Raw genomic sequence first — 16063 nt, 5'->3', positions numbered from 1 at the left:
GGCTCACTCTCTCCTCCTCCCTAAGAGTACAGGGCTGATACAGGGCTAGCTCTGAACCTGCGAATCTGTCACGTTGTTATCACTGAGGCTCCTGCCAATGTGTCACAGGTGTGCACAATGACGAGCATAAGGAAAAAAGGGAGTTTGTGATTGTCCAAAACCAGCTAGGATGGCAGCTGCCAATGTGCAGAGCACCACTGGCACCCGGGAGCCAGCAAAATTAGGGGAGGGCAGAGGAGAGCCTCCCTGCACTTTTAAACATATTTCAATCCAGTATTTGCACAGTCCTTCAGAGACGAAATGTGAGTAAATGTGTGGGGATGTGAATGAGCAACGAAGGTTCCTGACGGGGAGCTGAGCAACATGTAAAATTACCAAGCTTGCTTGGGACTTCTGTAAACGCACTGAGCACACTTGGAAAAGGTGATGGTGGTTCTGGGAGGCTCTGCTCAGTCATGGTGTTTTGCTTTGTGTCCTGGCTGCCAAACCATACTCGAATTGTATTTTACTGGGAATCAGGCAGCTCGAGTTACAGGTGAATGGCTGGGTTAGCTGCCTCAGTCTTGGGTCATTTCTGCATTGTACTTAACTGAATAATACCTTCCCTTTCTTCTTTTTTTTTTTTTTTTTCCTCATTGATCAAGCTGCTTTTGAGAAAAGTGATACTTTGCATATCTGGCTAAGTGCTGTTAACAGCCTCTGCCTGCGGTTTGTTAAAATTAAAAAAAAAAAAAAAAGGAAAAAAAAGAAGTGTGATCTTGCTGGAGAAGTAATTTGCTTCTCTCCAACCAATGATGGCTTGCACTTTATGCAAATTGGTATCTAGGGACAACAAATCCCATTTAATACATATGCATAGTTCATAAAAAAAACGACGTGAGAGAAAGAGAAAAAAGATAAAGCAACGAGTCAGCAAAAGAACAGGTTCCGAGGAAATTTATTGTCCCAAATTGGACATTTGTAACAGATGATGTGAACAAGTGTTAACTTTGTTTTCAGCAGCTCTTCACGTACATTCACTAGACATCACACAGATTATGTTTTAAGGATCTGAACTGTAATAAAAAAAAGTGTCTGTGGGCTTTGGAGTGTTGTGTTCCATATGGTTGGGGAAGTGCGGAGTTATTGCGACAAGCATCTTGTGAAGCTCATTACGCACGGCGGTGTTAGATGCGAATTGCTGCGCATCGCTATAGGGTACGTACATGACATCCCACAGTCAGCAGATAGCAACTGGAAATGAAAGATATGAAGGCACAGAGTACAGCTTCAGGGAACATGTTAGACAAAACATCTGCTGGTATCAGAAAGCTGCATTATCAGATCATTGTGGCCATGAATTTTTTATAAAGACTTTTTTTTTTTTAAAGCTGCAACTTTGAAAGTGACATTTTGCGAGAAAGTTTTTGATTGAAGTGTGATGTCAGGAGAAAGGCCAGTCTAGTTTATTATCTGTGTAAGAGCCAATATTGGCAGCCTGAATCAACTCCTTTCTCCAAGCAGTTGAGTTGGCCATTCACACACTACAAGTGCTTTTTCCCTTCTGATCCTGATGGCTGATAAAACCTTGACCCAGATTACAGGTTGTAGCTTTAGTACCAGGCTCCTCAGCAAGGAGTTTTCCAAGTTTAGTTCCTGAAGGGCTACTTTATGGCATGGCTGGGGCACTACTGAACAGAACTCACCAGGAACGCAGCTCCTTTGCGTTCGGGAGATGGAGCATGGTGCGCCTCATGTGCAAAGCACAGAGAGGCCACCTCAGCCTCCTTGCCTAATTCCCTCTCGAGCGGGACCTGCACTGTAACGCTGACGATCGGCTGGCTCTGTCAAGGATGGCCACAGTTAACAAGGCTGTCATATGTTGCTTTCAAAAGCTTCTCCTGCCCAGGGGCTGCACTTCGGGAGCGTTGCTGTAAGCTGTGAACATCTCAGTGCTGAGAGGGGCCTCCTACCTACTTAACATTCCTAACATTCATAAGGGCGGTGAGATGGCATGAAATGTATGTGCATATTGTAACTATTTACATTAAATGGCCAGGCATTTTCCAGTCTCTTGCCTGTCCTGTCCAGCTATGGAGTTTTGTTTGTGGCACTTGTACTACAGGGTGAAGCGACCTCCTCCTCTCCAGCAACAGGTACCGATGAAAAACCCGTCTCTTGTTGATCCGCAGTTGGTCTCTGTCTCTTCAGTGAACTCCATCAAAGCCGTGCATCCAAATGTGAGCACACTGACTTCCCAGGCCAATTCACAAGTGGTCACCTCAAAGAGAAGACCAAATATTTCCTGATTTTTGGGCCTCCTTCCTAAGCCTTCTCCCTGTCTGTGTTAAGGGAGGGTGGGAGAACAGAGGGTGTCCAAAAGCATCGGGACTTACGAAAGGATTTTGTTGTCAGCGGCTATTTTTTATGTAGCACCGTTCATTAATGCAGTGGGGGCTGCACAGAAAGCCAGAGGCAATTCACGCTTCATCGCTGATACTTAGGGAGTCTGAAAGCAGGTGAGGGATTTTGCTGGCCTGACCTGTTGCTGAGCGAGGCAATTGTCAGGTGAGAGATATCGCTGCTGCGAGCAGCTGCCGAGAGAAGCGGCATTCCCCGAGATGACAGCCCACTCAGGCCACGGCTGTAACATCCTTTTCCCAACTGCTGCCTTTGAGTAGCATTTAAAAACAGCAGGCCTGGGATATAGGACATGCAGATCAAGGCTTGGCTGTGTCACTAAACAGCAGCTACATCAGGCAGGTAGTTCAGTGTCCTCTCTGCTGTATAAAAATAACTTGTTCCCTTACAGATTTTTGTGATTGCTTCCTTAGGTCAAGATTTTAGAAAATACTTGAAGATAAACTTAATGAAAACAGAAGCAAACCAAAGCTGAGTAGTTTCAGGTTTTTTCCTGTTTCATTAGTTTGGAGCTATATTATGAACTGAAAACTTCGATGCTAAACTTGCTTCTATCTGTGGAAAGAAAAAGCTGAATATGGATCTGCATTTCCCAGGGACTCTGTGCACTGGACTGGCTCACATCTGTGCACCCACATGCAAGGTTCCTAAACCCTGGGATGCTCTGGGTTGGAGGTGGACAAGGAGGAGATCTGGCTTCAGCTGAATACTGGTCATCCAGGACATAGTTTTAGCTAAGAAAATATGAATCAGAGGCTGGTACATTTTTTTTGTTCATTAAAAGAGTGCAAAGTCATTTTTATCTGAAGCTTATGCTCCTGTTTTGGCCGCACACCCACACCTCCAGGGGGTGCCCACCTCTGCTGGGCTCAGTCACTGCTTAGCTGGGAACTTGTCCAGGCAAGCTCATCTCTCCAGATCAGAGACTTCTTCCTTTGAACCAATGTCCCAGTGCCCTGAGAGGGAACACTGTGAGTTTGGAAAGAGGAGACTGGCACTATGGCCCACCAAAATGAGGTATCAACCAAATTTCTTCTTAACCGTCATTGTCATCTCCAGTGACCCAACAGTGAACAAAAGCAAGTCCTGCAGTCAGTCCTGTCTGTGCAACGGTGCACAAAACAAGCAGAAACATTTAACTCCCTCTTTTGTACATGCAGTCAAATACTGTTTTATCTGAAAGCCAATATATCAACATACACTAATTGGTGTGGGCTGTTGCGGTAACTATGTTTTTAATTGCAGAGGCTGAAATGCAAACATATATTCTGTCCCCTTCCCTTTTTTCACCTTTGCTTCAAGTTTGGGTTTATGCAATGCTTTGAAAGATTTCCTTGGCAGTTCTTCAACTTTTCTTTGTCTCTGTGTGCTCTCCCTCGTAGCAAAATTGTTTCTGAATAGGTAAGTATTTCAGTGATGGAATAGCTATGATTCCTTATAGAACATCTGTGTGTGTATGTGTATACATGCATATATCTATGGATACATTCTGCAGTACATATAAAAATTCTACCCCTGCCTACAGACGGCTGTAATACGGGAAGCTTGTAAAGCATGCAGGCAGTATGTGTAGTCAGCAGAGCGAGCAGAGGGGGCAAAGAACTGGCACTGCAATGTAGGGAAAGAGTATGGAGGAGTATATGGACGTGCAGCTAACAAGAAGGGAAGGGAAGTGGCTGGAGGGTAAAGAGATATAATGGGTCCCAAATGTGGCAAGCACATATACCGCCATAGAGCAAATGCAAAATGCCACCACTAGTGACAAGTGTATTGCACCTAAGGAAAACAGCTGTGCCAAGTGCCCAAATCCACATTCAGCCTCCTGACCCTGTGTCTCCCCGGTCTGATGTGGATTAAATTGGTCAGGTCTGAGAGCCTACATGAATCCGTGTTCCACTGAAATAACGGCTCAGTATATCTCTGAAACATTTCTTGCGTGGCTACCTATTTTGCATTTGCAATCTTGCATTTGTGAGACTGGTTTATTTTATTTTATCCTATTTTATTTATTCTGCTGTGCTCGCTATCTCACGAACACTTTGATTATCTGTGTAGATCATTGCATGGTTTAGTACAGTTTGGTGTAACTTACAAACCCTCCCACATAACCCTATTATTTGTTAATAATTTTTCTATTTTGAAGAAACACCCTTTGACACCTGAGCTGGATCTCCTGTTCTTAGGCATAAATATAATAAAGTCCCCTGTGAAGAGCATCTGTCTAACTGGTCCTATCTGCTCTGTATATATTTGAATATATAAAATATTAATAAATGATTCCAAATGTTTAATCATATCCATTTGACTCCATGAGGCTCAGTGTCTGTAGGCTTCCCGTGTTAACTGCCTCTGTGATATCTCCATACTGCTGATTTGTTGTTGATCTTGAGTTTTTAAAGCAAAATAAAACCGAGGTTTGCAGTTTGATTTGAATTAATCAGGTCTGATTAGACAGGAACAGATCAGGCTGTTCTGGAAATCCCTGACTCTCTTTAATACATTTTCATGTGCTAGTCAAAAAAAATAAAAAATAAATGTTCATATGTTAAGTAAGAGCGCTATTTATTTAACAGCATTTTTTCAGAGTGCTGAATCTTGGGGTTGGGGGGAGGATTATTATGACGTTCAGGTTGGAAGAAAGAAATAGCATTTTGTTTTACAGAAATATGGATATTTTAGAATGGAGTCACCTGGTGGTAGATCTCATAAATGTACATAAAGAGATCCTTCTTAATATTATTATTTTTTTTTTTAATTCTTGTGACACTGACTGTCCATCTAGAAGCTTTGATAGATGGAGTCACAAAAACAAAAAAGTGTATTTAGTTTAATAAGGCAATTTAAAGAGAAAGGCTGGAATTATGTATGGCAGAGGACAATTATGCAAGCTAAATGATTCTTCAATTAATAATGAGAGCCATGAAAAGCAAAGGAGAAAGGATCCTCCTCTCAGAAGGAGAAAGCTTTATGGTTTCCTCCTGTGCGTACTGGGCACGTGAGGGCAGTTTTGCTGAGTCCGGTGCGGGGGACAAGGGCAGCTCTGGGGTCAGCTTTCAGCCAAAGCCTCTGGGGGTTCTGCTGGTGGCATCTTTGGGGGCAAAGTGTCCCATGGAAATTTTGTGTTCCTACACAGGTCCGCCTCGGATGGTCTCCATCTCGCAGAGCTCCGTTAGAAAGCAGCAAGCCCCAGCTGAACGTGGACCTGCACTGTCAGCACCTGCCAGGCCCCAAACTGTGAGTATGGAGCCAGAGGGATTTCCATCACAATCCACTCTTTTTTCCTCAGTTTGCAGCCAGGAAAACAGGCCATGGGGAGACACAAGCCTACCTGTAGAGCCATCAGTTTGGCCCTTTTCAAGCAGCTTTTATCCTTCTTTTAAATCCCTCTCTGTTGTGTGCCAAAGCAACAAGCCATATGTTAAAGATGTTAAAGAGCAAATAGTTTGCAGACTGTACCAGCATGCAGAGTCAGAGGGGAAGCAAGCAATAATGTTGGGAGAAAAGGGGAAGAAGTGATTATCTGGTAGTGATTATTCGGGAGGGCAATAGTGGGAGGTGCTGTAAGTGACAGGGATTCACTATGGGACGCAAATCACTGAAGGCAAAGCCATTAGGATCAATTTAAAATACCAAAGAGGGAGGCTAAAGTGACAATAGCATATTTTAATTGAAATCACAAATATTGTGCTGCAAGATACGGTTTAAAAGACTAGGCAGTGTTACTTTATCAGAACAGAGCAAAAGTTTTTTTATTTAAAGAATTGCCATTTTTTTACAAAGATCAAAATGGAGCAGAATGTTTTTAAACAATTCTTAAATCCCATTTATACATACTTTTCTATTTTAATGTTCTCATTTCTTACGATGTGCATATTATAAATGGAATTAACTACATTACTAATGTTTTTAATCTGATTTTAATAGAGCCTAAGGCTGAAGCATGGAATCAGCATGTGTCCCATTAAAAGAAAAATACAGTTATATAGAAAATACATAGCATGTCCAGCTAAACATTTATCTATGCATTAGTTTTATTTATTGAGCTAACTAGCCCATGCACAGACACTGGGTGGATTTTTTTTTTAAGACACTTTTCCAAAGCTGAAGTCCATATGATGGGATTGTTACTGTTTTTGGCAGCAGAAACGTGAACTTGGTAAAAGAGCCTGGCATAGAAAACCACTGAGTTCTGACATATTCCATTTGCTCCTAACTCTTTGATTTCCACTCACAGAATCTGACATATGTTGGGCAATGACCTTGCTCTTTTAAATAAGCTTATTTTAGAAGACCTTTGCAGAATGCTGTCTATTTGGCCTCAATGTAAGCTGTTAGGGAAATGTAGTACAAACACAGAAGTTGTATGTTTTGAATGCCAGAGATGTTAAGCTGAAGAGCAGTTGGTAAGATCTATATTTCTGAATGCTTTCCGTGCTATTAACAAGGCTGTGTCCTTAACAAAAAGAAAAAATCTTTATCCTGCATTGGACAAACTTCCCTTGATTTGTATGTGGGTTTTGTTTTTATTTCGGGGGGGTTTGGGTTGGGTTTGGTTTGGTTTAGTTTGGTTTGTTGAGCAGGACATTCAGGACCAGGCTTCTTTTTTCAGTCTGAAATCCTCTGATTGGGCTGACAGATAATCAACCCAGTGGGGTGCAAGCAAACGTTCCTAAAAGTAAGTGATGGTTTGGGATACCCCTGCTCAGAAACCTTAGAGAGCATCAATGTCTTGTCATGCTGTAGAATCATCCCCGTGTAAATGGCTCTGAATGTGGGCACTCAGAAATGGCCTAGGATATGGAACAAGTCAGTTCACTGAGTGCGTTTCAAGAAGAGCCGTAAACTTCATGGGGCGATTTGCTTTCCCTTTGTCATAGGGGAGCAGCTTGCATGAAAGTTCACAGGGCAAGTGCTGTAATCTTGCAAATGCCAGGATGTATCTCTGTGCAATAAAGCAAATCATTGGTCCCAACATGGCAAATTAGAGTGAGGGAATGAAAGTGCCTTCAAGAGGTAGGTAGAAAAAATGTCCTTCATTAAGGCCTGTATCTGCTGAAGTCAACAGAAAGTTCATATCAACTGCAAAAGCAGAAAGAACTTGGAAGAGTGCTTGCGATATGTTTGATGTTCTCCTATTGCTGGTAGACAAACTCCCGCGCCCTTCACTTGGGCTGTGAGGCTTGGAGCCTGGAAATTCAATCAGCTGGAGAACGTGTCCCTGGAAAGGCTTGCTGAGTTTAGCCATATCTGAGTAAGTGGCAATAAAATTCCACACATAGGAAAACAGATATCAAATTGCCAAAATAAATGTAAATTTGAATTCATGGTCATGTGTGCCTTTTTAGGACAAAGCCTGGCTCCATATGCAGCAAGGAGAGGCATCTGAGCTCTGCCAGAACATTAATAATCATCGGCTGTGGCCCATGGACAGCTCTGTGCACTGGCTTCCTCTCAAAGACTTTGTCTCAGTTGGCTTCACAAACACACAGGAAGGGCATGAAGACTTGTCTTTGTTGACACTGGGTTAAGAGGCTGAGAGCATTTGACGTGGAATATTTCCTTGGCTGGTGGAGCTATAGTAGATTTTTTTACCTCTCTCTGCACGCTTGTTTCCTGATTCAGTGGCAGCACTGGGAAGCCTTCCTATTACTATGAATAACTCATCTTCTGCATGAATACGGGGTTCATAGTCTGACCCATAAAGTTTTTTGGGGAAAAGCATGAGCACCAAGCCGTCACTGCCAGCCCTTTTGGCTGTTTAATGTAGGGACAGTTGGACCTGTGCCATCAGTCAGCAGGAAGGATGGCAGAGCTGCTCTCACCTCCTGTACTGGGGGCCTGCCCAAAATTCCCTTAACCATCACTCACAAGCTCATTTTTTTCAGGGAAATGGCTTTTATTTGTTGTGAATTCTTCATACAGAAAAGCTTCTTACAAAAACTAAATAATGTAACATATTCTGGGTTCTGGGCAGATAAAAATTGAAAGAGCTGTGGTGTTTGTGGAAGTTGAATGATAGTGATGAGCACCACATGAAGTCCCTGAAGATGGTGTCAGGGGATTTGATCCCCCATAAAATGATGAAGGACTCTGATGTAATGGTGTTTTGTGAAACAATTTGAGCATAAATGCCACGTTCTTTCCCATTAACAACTGACTTCCATTGTGCTAGGATTTCTGTTCTTTTTTAACATGTATTTTGAGCACACTGAGAACAAAAATTTCCATTGTGATAGTGCTGCAGGAAGATTTAAAGGTTGTGGTGGACTAGGAATTGAAATGCAAATCACACTTACACACCACCTCCTGCTGAGGCCCAAATTTTTATAGATCAGGTTCTGCAGCCCTGATGGAGAATCAGTGATCTGCCCTTCATGGGATTCACAAATTAGTTGCAGTCTAAGGTATCATTTCCTACAATATAATTGTAACTTACCAGATGAAAGTTTGTCACCGAAAACAGTCTCCTGATCTTCCATTATTTCTCCAGCTGCAGTGCCACTACGGATCCTTTCACAGACAATGCAAACACATCACAGCTCCCCAATCTGCAACATGCTCTTGCTGAACATAAACATACTGTATATATTGATCCTCTCCCCCTTGCTTTTTTTCCTCCCCCAGTGTTCAGGTGGTAAAACACTAGCTGCCATGAACTTCATGTTAAAAGAGAAATGAAAAAAAGGAAAAAGCTGTGGTTTGGGGCTGCTAGAGCTGCTAGATAGCAAACTACAGGCTTGTAACGTTGTAGCTGTTGAAATGGCTACAAGGATAATGGGACATACATGCATTTGTGGATAATTTTGTTTGCTAATTGCTTATGAAATTTCAGGTAAGGAACATCCAATTCGATTTGTTATAATAGGTAATGGCCTGGGTTTATGCTTTTCAGGATGTTTTTTATTTTTATTTTTTACTGCTATCATTACAAATAGATGGCTCTTCATGTTAGGAGAAATGCTTCACAAAAAGGCTGGGGCCGCACTGCATGGCAGCATGGGCAGCATTTGGCTGTGCACCTGGCAGGCAGTAACGGTAGTGGTCGCGGTACCAGTACCAGTAATGGTAATGGATGTGGTACCAGTAGCAGTAATGGTAGTGGTCATTGTACCACTACCAGTAGCAGTAATGGTAGCGGTCGTGGTAACGGTAACAGTAAGGGTAGTGGCCGCTCACACCATCCCTGCCGGTGCTGCACCCGTGACCAGCCCAGGGCAGGTACCTGGTCGCTGGGCACAAAGAGGTCAGAGGAGGTGAATTCTCCCCTCTTCTGCAAGACGCGGGGTGCAAGCCCTTTGTGCAGGGTGCTGACTCACTCCTCACCAGGGCCAAGCTGGTACGTTGCACAAAGGGATAGCTCTGCTCATCAGGGCCCTGAGCCACCGGCGCCTCCCAGGAGCCGTTCTGGCAACCCTCCCCGCATGCTATTCGGAGGTTCTTGAGTATGCAAAAATATGCTGAAAATTATCACCAGCAGTGATCACAAGCTCAGCGCTGAGCCCTCCAATCTGCATCTGCTTTCCATCCTGTAACTTTAACCAGTTCTACTACTTACTACTAATCAGCTACTACCTAATACTAATAGCTAACACCGTTGCACCATTTCAGAGTTACATATACATTAATGAGAATTAGCATTTGTTGACAGCCATGGTGGGAGTTGCCTGTCTTAAGCATTTCAGGGGTCCCCATTGCTGTAATGTTTGATTGCCTCCTTTGGTAATTATAATTGACACTGAGCAAGTTTTTCATAGGTCTCATTTGGCTGCACAGAGCTGAAAGACATATTGAGCTTTGTCTGTGGTGGAGAAAGAAGAGGCCAGTAGTAACATACTGCCCAGAAAGAGTCCCTTATTCTCTCCACACAACATGAGGGGACAGGGCCTCAGGCTGCACCGCCACATGGGGTGGTGGCCGCAGGGACAGTGGCTGCCCTTGCTCTGTTCACCGTCCCTGCAGAGCGCTGCCAGCTCACTCAAAACATTGCCTTCCCGTGCTTCATCGTCCTACAGAAGTGTTCTTTCAGTGCTGTTTTAATAGGTGGAGAACAATTTAGTCATTTTAGCTTCAAGTCAATTGCCTTCTTCGTTTGGGAGCATGAGGGTATTTAAGATGCTGCGGAACGTCAGCACACCAGCAGTAAATAACTTGTGGGCCTGTCAGTGCCCATTGGAAAAAGGGTGCATAATCAGAGTTAAAGCAGTGGGTTTAAAAAGCAGGGAGAAATATAGGCCCCCCTGTACCTCTTGGACAGCATATGAACGCGTGGCAGATGCTCTTCAGGAATACCAGTTGGCTCTTTGGGAAGAGAGGTACCGGGGAATGCCCCGGCTGCCTGCTCAGCTCCCTGAATCCGCTCTGCAGAGGCACACGTTACACATCCAGCCCGCTGCTCTGGCTTGGCTTTGTGCTGAAAAGTGAGCTTTTTCCATTTGCTACCGTGGAAAAGAAGCTGCTTTCACCCTTACCCCAAGGAAGATGAGCTATAGGAACATACAGCGGGCTTTTTTTATAGTCAGGGGGCCACAAGGGGAAGCAGTGGTCATAAGCAGAGATTGAAAGCTGGCTTGTTAAGTAAATCTCAGGCTGTAGCTGGTTTTAATTTATTTTTTGTTTTATGTGCAGGGGACTAGGCCTTGCAGGCCTGGCTAATATCAAAGCCTGGGGTTTTGTAGATTTTTAATCAAGGTCCACTTTGGGGGGTTCTGCTTTTGGTGGTTGTGGATGTGTGGGGATATATTTTTTTTTTTCTTGCTGTAGTGTCTGGATTTCTTTAGTTAAACTTTTCCATTCTTCAGACTTGAGCCAAGTGAGTGATTTCAAATTACCCAGCACTTTCCAGAGAGGTGGTTTTTTTTTGGGGGGGGGGAGGAGGGGGAGGGGTAGGAGTTTTTCGGTGGCTTAGATTTTTGGGTGTTTTTTTTTTTAAGCAAATTTGCAGTCCAGTTTCTCTGAAAATCACAGATGGCATCTGCAATACTACCCTGTTGCCTCTCACTAATTTGGCATTCTTAGTACTGTCTAAATAGTTTATTGTTCATCAAAGCTGTATGAAAGGAATTTTATATAATTTTTTTGTTTTGTTTTGTTTTGTCCCTCTGCTGGCAGGGAATGTAAATCCCAAAGAATTTCAGCAGGTGCTATTAATATGCAAATAATGGAGAGTATACTAGGTCTAATAGACCTCCCAACTACATGGGAGGTGTAGCTGTTGGAGCAAATTAGCTTTCTGTAATTTGCATGCTTTTCACAGCCTCCTGGGATTATATTTTAGATAAGAGACAATAAAAGCATATGCTGTTAGTTTAAAATGTAACTAATTTTAGACTTTGAAACCATTTTAACCTAACTTCTTTGTGGTGTTAAACTGTTATTTGCCAAGAAACTTTTTACACAGCTTGTGATTTTCATGGCCTTTCTCTTCCCCCATTAACTGTTCCATCTCTCTTTTCAGGATGAAAGTGAAGAAGGGAATCTTCCACATGGCTGCATCTTGAAAAGCAGGTACTTCTCATAAAAACAGGCCCAGCTTGTCTTGGCTTGGTTCTGAGTCTGCATTCAGTTCCTGATGGATCTAGATTGTGCTTTTTAGGTCAAACTATTTCCCTCCCCTTTGGCATCTCTGTGAGAAGTAAATCCATCCCAGAAGAACACTGTGGCCCCTGCTGACCACCCATGCAGGGAGGAAGCTGCTGTAGCATCACAAAAATCTTCTTTGCTAACCCATCGAAGCAAAGAGAAACTGGGCTGATGTGGCACAGATGTCCAGTGTGCTGGCCTAGCCCACACCTAGAGAGTTAGTCTATTCAAAGTCTGTTTAAAATGAACAAAAAGAAGCAAGGATTTCAGCACAGGTTCAGTCTGTGAAGTCAAAAGTTATTGAGCTGTACTGGCACATTATCAATGGCACTTTCCAAATTGGTATCGACAGCAAAAATCATACTGTTGACATCTGTGGTTTGTGACAACTTGAATGATAAGGCATCAGCTGTTGTGCCTGACAATTTCTGTCTATATTTTAGGTGCCGCAGTGATTGCTTCCTACCCGAACACGCTGCGCTACGCCAAGGGACTGGCCAGGTAGGATGCATACAGGGCAGCCACTAGAAATCTCTGCCTTCTCCCCCGTGCCTGCTTCTGCCTCTCTGTCCTCAGGTATTTGTTGAGCTGGCTGGAAATGGTTCTCTTGGCTTGCAGCACCATCCCAACCTTGGCTGCTCTAATTCCGCCTGCTTTGAAGGACCGCAGCAAAAGGTTTGTCAGAGAACAGCAGGCTTAGCTGGTGCAGATATGCTTCAGCAGCAGACTGTAGTGGTGTCAGCTGAGGGAGTCTGTGAAAGGTAGAGAGGCAGTCATTTTATTTTGTCTTTCTGCCAGTTGTCCCATTGCCCAGAGTATGTGATTTGTGAGTTTCCTTTGGCAAAGTTGCTCCATTGCTCATATATCTCTGAGCAGTGTTTCCAGGTCATTTGGTCCGCAGGGTGGTGGCCATCTTTTATTTCAAGAGGGAGAGAGTTCAGGGGTAGGATCAGATGTGTTGAGGAGATGGCAGTCAGGTGGAGATCAAGTTAGTGTTGTCAAATTTATTTCTAGCATGGGAAAGGTGAGTATTAGCGAGAGGAGCAAGCCTGAAAGATGTCCTTTGAGACAAGGCGAGGAAGAAAAAAGACTTGGGATGCAACTTTGGCTATACAGCAAGATGTGGTAAGATTCTTCTGAATTTTTGGGGCCACAACTTTACCATTAATGTTTTTATAAGGATATTTCAAGCACACAATATATGGAAATATTTCATTTCCATATACAAAAACAAAGGAAAAAAAAAAAGCAGGGTTTGACTGATGCTTGACTTAATAGTATTGTGAGTTGTGATCCTGAAGAACTGTGTTCAGACATAACCAATGCACTGAACCCTGTGAAAGGGAAATCCCTTCCCAGCATGAACCCATTGAAGTTGGTGGAATTAAAGCAGGTTGTCATAAAGCCACAGAATTAAACTATGGAGTTCATTCCCACCATTCAGGTGGCTGCACCACTAAACTGTCCATGACATAAATTATTTTCATTGTCCACAATAGGATCCAGACATTAAATAAGTGGTCTTTAAATGCTGCTCCTTCTACACCAAGCTGGATTTGCTTTGCCGTGTGATACTGCTATGTTCCAGGTGCCATGCGTGGTGCCCCACAGGCCTTGCTGCCAGGGTAGTCGAGCCTAGCATCTTTACTGTGCCCGATGAAGGAGGTTTAGTCTTCAACCAACCATTTCTGAGTCTGTAAATAAACCAATGTTAAGGAAAAAAGCATTTGCAGTGACTTGTGGTAATCTCATTGAAAATGCTGGATGCTTTTTTTTCCCCTCTCTCAGCTCACCCCAAACGTCGTCTAACATTAAGACCAGTGACCTCTCACTTTCCCAACTGAAGCGGGATATGACTTGCCTCTTATAAACCTGTGCCTTGAACCTGGGACCAGTTGCCTTATTTAAAAATACAAAAAAATGATATGCCAGATGGCTGCATTTGTGAAGAGTATAGTTAGAATTAAGGTGGAGGGAGACAAGGCAACTGTAAATCAGACATGCAAAAATATGGTCAAAATACCTGCAGCATTGTTTCACCAACACTGGTTTAGGAGGCAAGTGTGGTGATATTGGAGCAAAGAAAAGCACGAGGGGATACTGCATGGAAAACAAAGATGTCTTTCAGTAATGAACTGCTTGACTTCTTCCAGCAAAGGCTTAGAAGTTTACCAGAATCAAGAGACTGTTATTAAATGGAAGGACTGTGAACCAGTAAGCCTCAGAGTATTGTATCTAGTGTCACTGCAAAATGCCACGTGCGATAGAGTAAAATATTGATAGCAGGCTGTGTCACGGGCTTAGTTAGCATTATAGCAGGATATGCTGCTGCCAATCATCTCTAAGTAACCGCTCTCTCCAGTGACACAGACAGTCAGCAGCTCCGTGCCATGGCTGCAGATGTCCAGGAAGAGTTTTCTAGTAATGTGCAGAAATGTGTTATATCTTACATCATATTCATGTCGTTTGCTCATCACTTTGCCCATTTCCATATGAGTGATATCCAGGAGCTCAAGTGATCTGGATTAGTGTCTAAAGTCAGAGTTAAAAGGGGTCAACTTGTAATAATGCCACTGGCTATTTTGCACCTCAAATTCTTTGGACACATTGCTCATCTCATTGAGAGGTGTTTCTCTTGATGCCAGGGCAACATACTTGCTGAAAATGTAAAAGCCCACAGATAGTGCTTCTTTATCCTTTTATGTATTGATACAGGTCCTGGGTACTTTCAGCTTTCCTTCCATGCTGCAGCTTTTGGCTGTCACAGCAAAAAGTTTTTGATTGTTTATTTGATCTGAGGTCAGAAATCCACATTTTAATTGTTTTCCATGCTTAAGCTTGCTGTGCTCCAACTGCTTCATAGCTCCACACTCTCAGCCCCTGTGGTCTCCCAGGAGAGAAGGGGAACATTGACATGGGCACAGAAGGGGTTGATCTGAAAGCTCAGCCCCTGTCTCCCTCGGTTAGGTCTTGGTGTACAACCCTTGCGGCGCTTGGGTTTCATTACAAGAGTCTTAGGCATTCTTAGATTGTAGCTTGATAAGAATATTGCAAAGAAAATCTGTGTTGGTTTCACTAAAAACTGTATCTAGACATGCAGCTTTCCCCCACCACCACTACAAAAATGAGTTTGTAAAAAAAGTTTTGTAGATACTTCCTATTAACTTCATCTACGTGTATCAAAGGTAGGTAACATTAATAACAGTAAGTACAGTGAATGTGGCAGGACCATGCATCTTCCTCTGATTCTTGTTCTATGACTGCTACAGCAGAAATGCGAAAGTTTCATTCTTTTGTTTTTATAAAATTTGAATTTCTTTAATAACCATGGATCACAAGTTTATTCTCCACACCAGTAAGATGTTGGATTTTTATTGTTGTTGCAGACTGCATTGTCTTATTTGGGGAATATGTTCACAATTGAGAAAGAGTTGCTTTTATTAACAAATCAAAAGCTTACACTGTCAAAACTGAAATTGTTCTACCTTTTTATGTGCAAATTTAAGCTACTGTCAAACCTTCAGCCATGGTGCATTTAATTTGTGGAAATATAAAAATATCTGGCTTAATATTAAAATATTCTACATGAGGAAGGAAGATTTTTAAGTGATGCATTGCATTCAGCACTCTCAGAAAAATCAGATTTTAAAGAAATAAAGTGGTATTTTAACAGAATTTATTTTTCCTTACTTTTGCTAAAGTTCAGTGCAGTACTTAGAAGTGTGTTTAAGTTATACAGGTATCTGAATATCTGGTTGGATTGCCTTTGGAAATGAACCAAGGTAAATGTGAGCGTGTCCAGAGCATGGGAGCTACATGCCCTGTATTTTTCCTTACAAAAGGGTCACAAGATTTCTTCTTTTATTAGAGGTAGAGGTACTGAGATTTTGACTCTACATTCAGTAAAGTTTGAGTAAAATATAAAAGTAACTACTGGTTTCATGGTGATAACTTGTGCTTTGCAATGTCTTTGTAGTAGAGGATAAAATTCTGATTATCCAAAGTTAGGCACCAGTTCTATGTTTAGGCTTCCAAAATACAGAGCCTTCTATTTACCCTGCAGCACCCAGGCGCCCAGCCTTTC

The 16063-nt window shown here is 42.7% G+C and overlaps 1 protein-coding gene across 1 annotated transcript in view; it reads left to right on the top strand.

Moving 5' to 3' along the window:
* Positions 1–16063, top strand: part of LOC308193342 (uncharacterized protein) — a 39809-nt gene that overhangs the window by 5982 nt on the left and 17764 nt on the right. The window contains exons 4-7 of the mRNA XM_080587943.1: positions 5534–5634; positions 11855–11904; positions 12423–12480; positions 12598–12654. Coding sequence (XP_080444069.1) covers positions 5545–5634; positions 11855–11904; positions 12423–12480; positions 12598–12654 — 255 coding nt within the window. The 5' untranslated portion in view covers positions 5534–5544. The remainder of the gene's footprint in view (positions 1–5533; positions 5635–11854; positions 11905–12422; positions 12481–12597; positions 12655–16063) is intronic.

This window comes from Anser brachyrhynchus (genome assembly GCF_964034855.1).
Source record: "Anser brachyrhynchus genome assembly, chromosome: 3".
Lineage (NCBI taxonomy): Eukaryota > Metazoa > Chordata > Aves > Anseriformes > Anatidae > Anser > Anser brachyrhynchus.
This window is presented reverse-complemented; position numbering and strand designations above follow the sequence as displayed.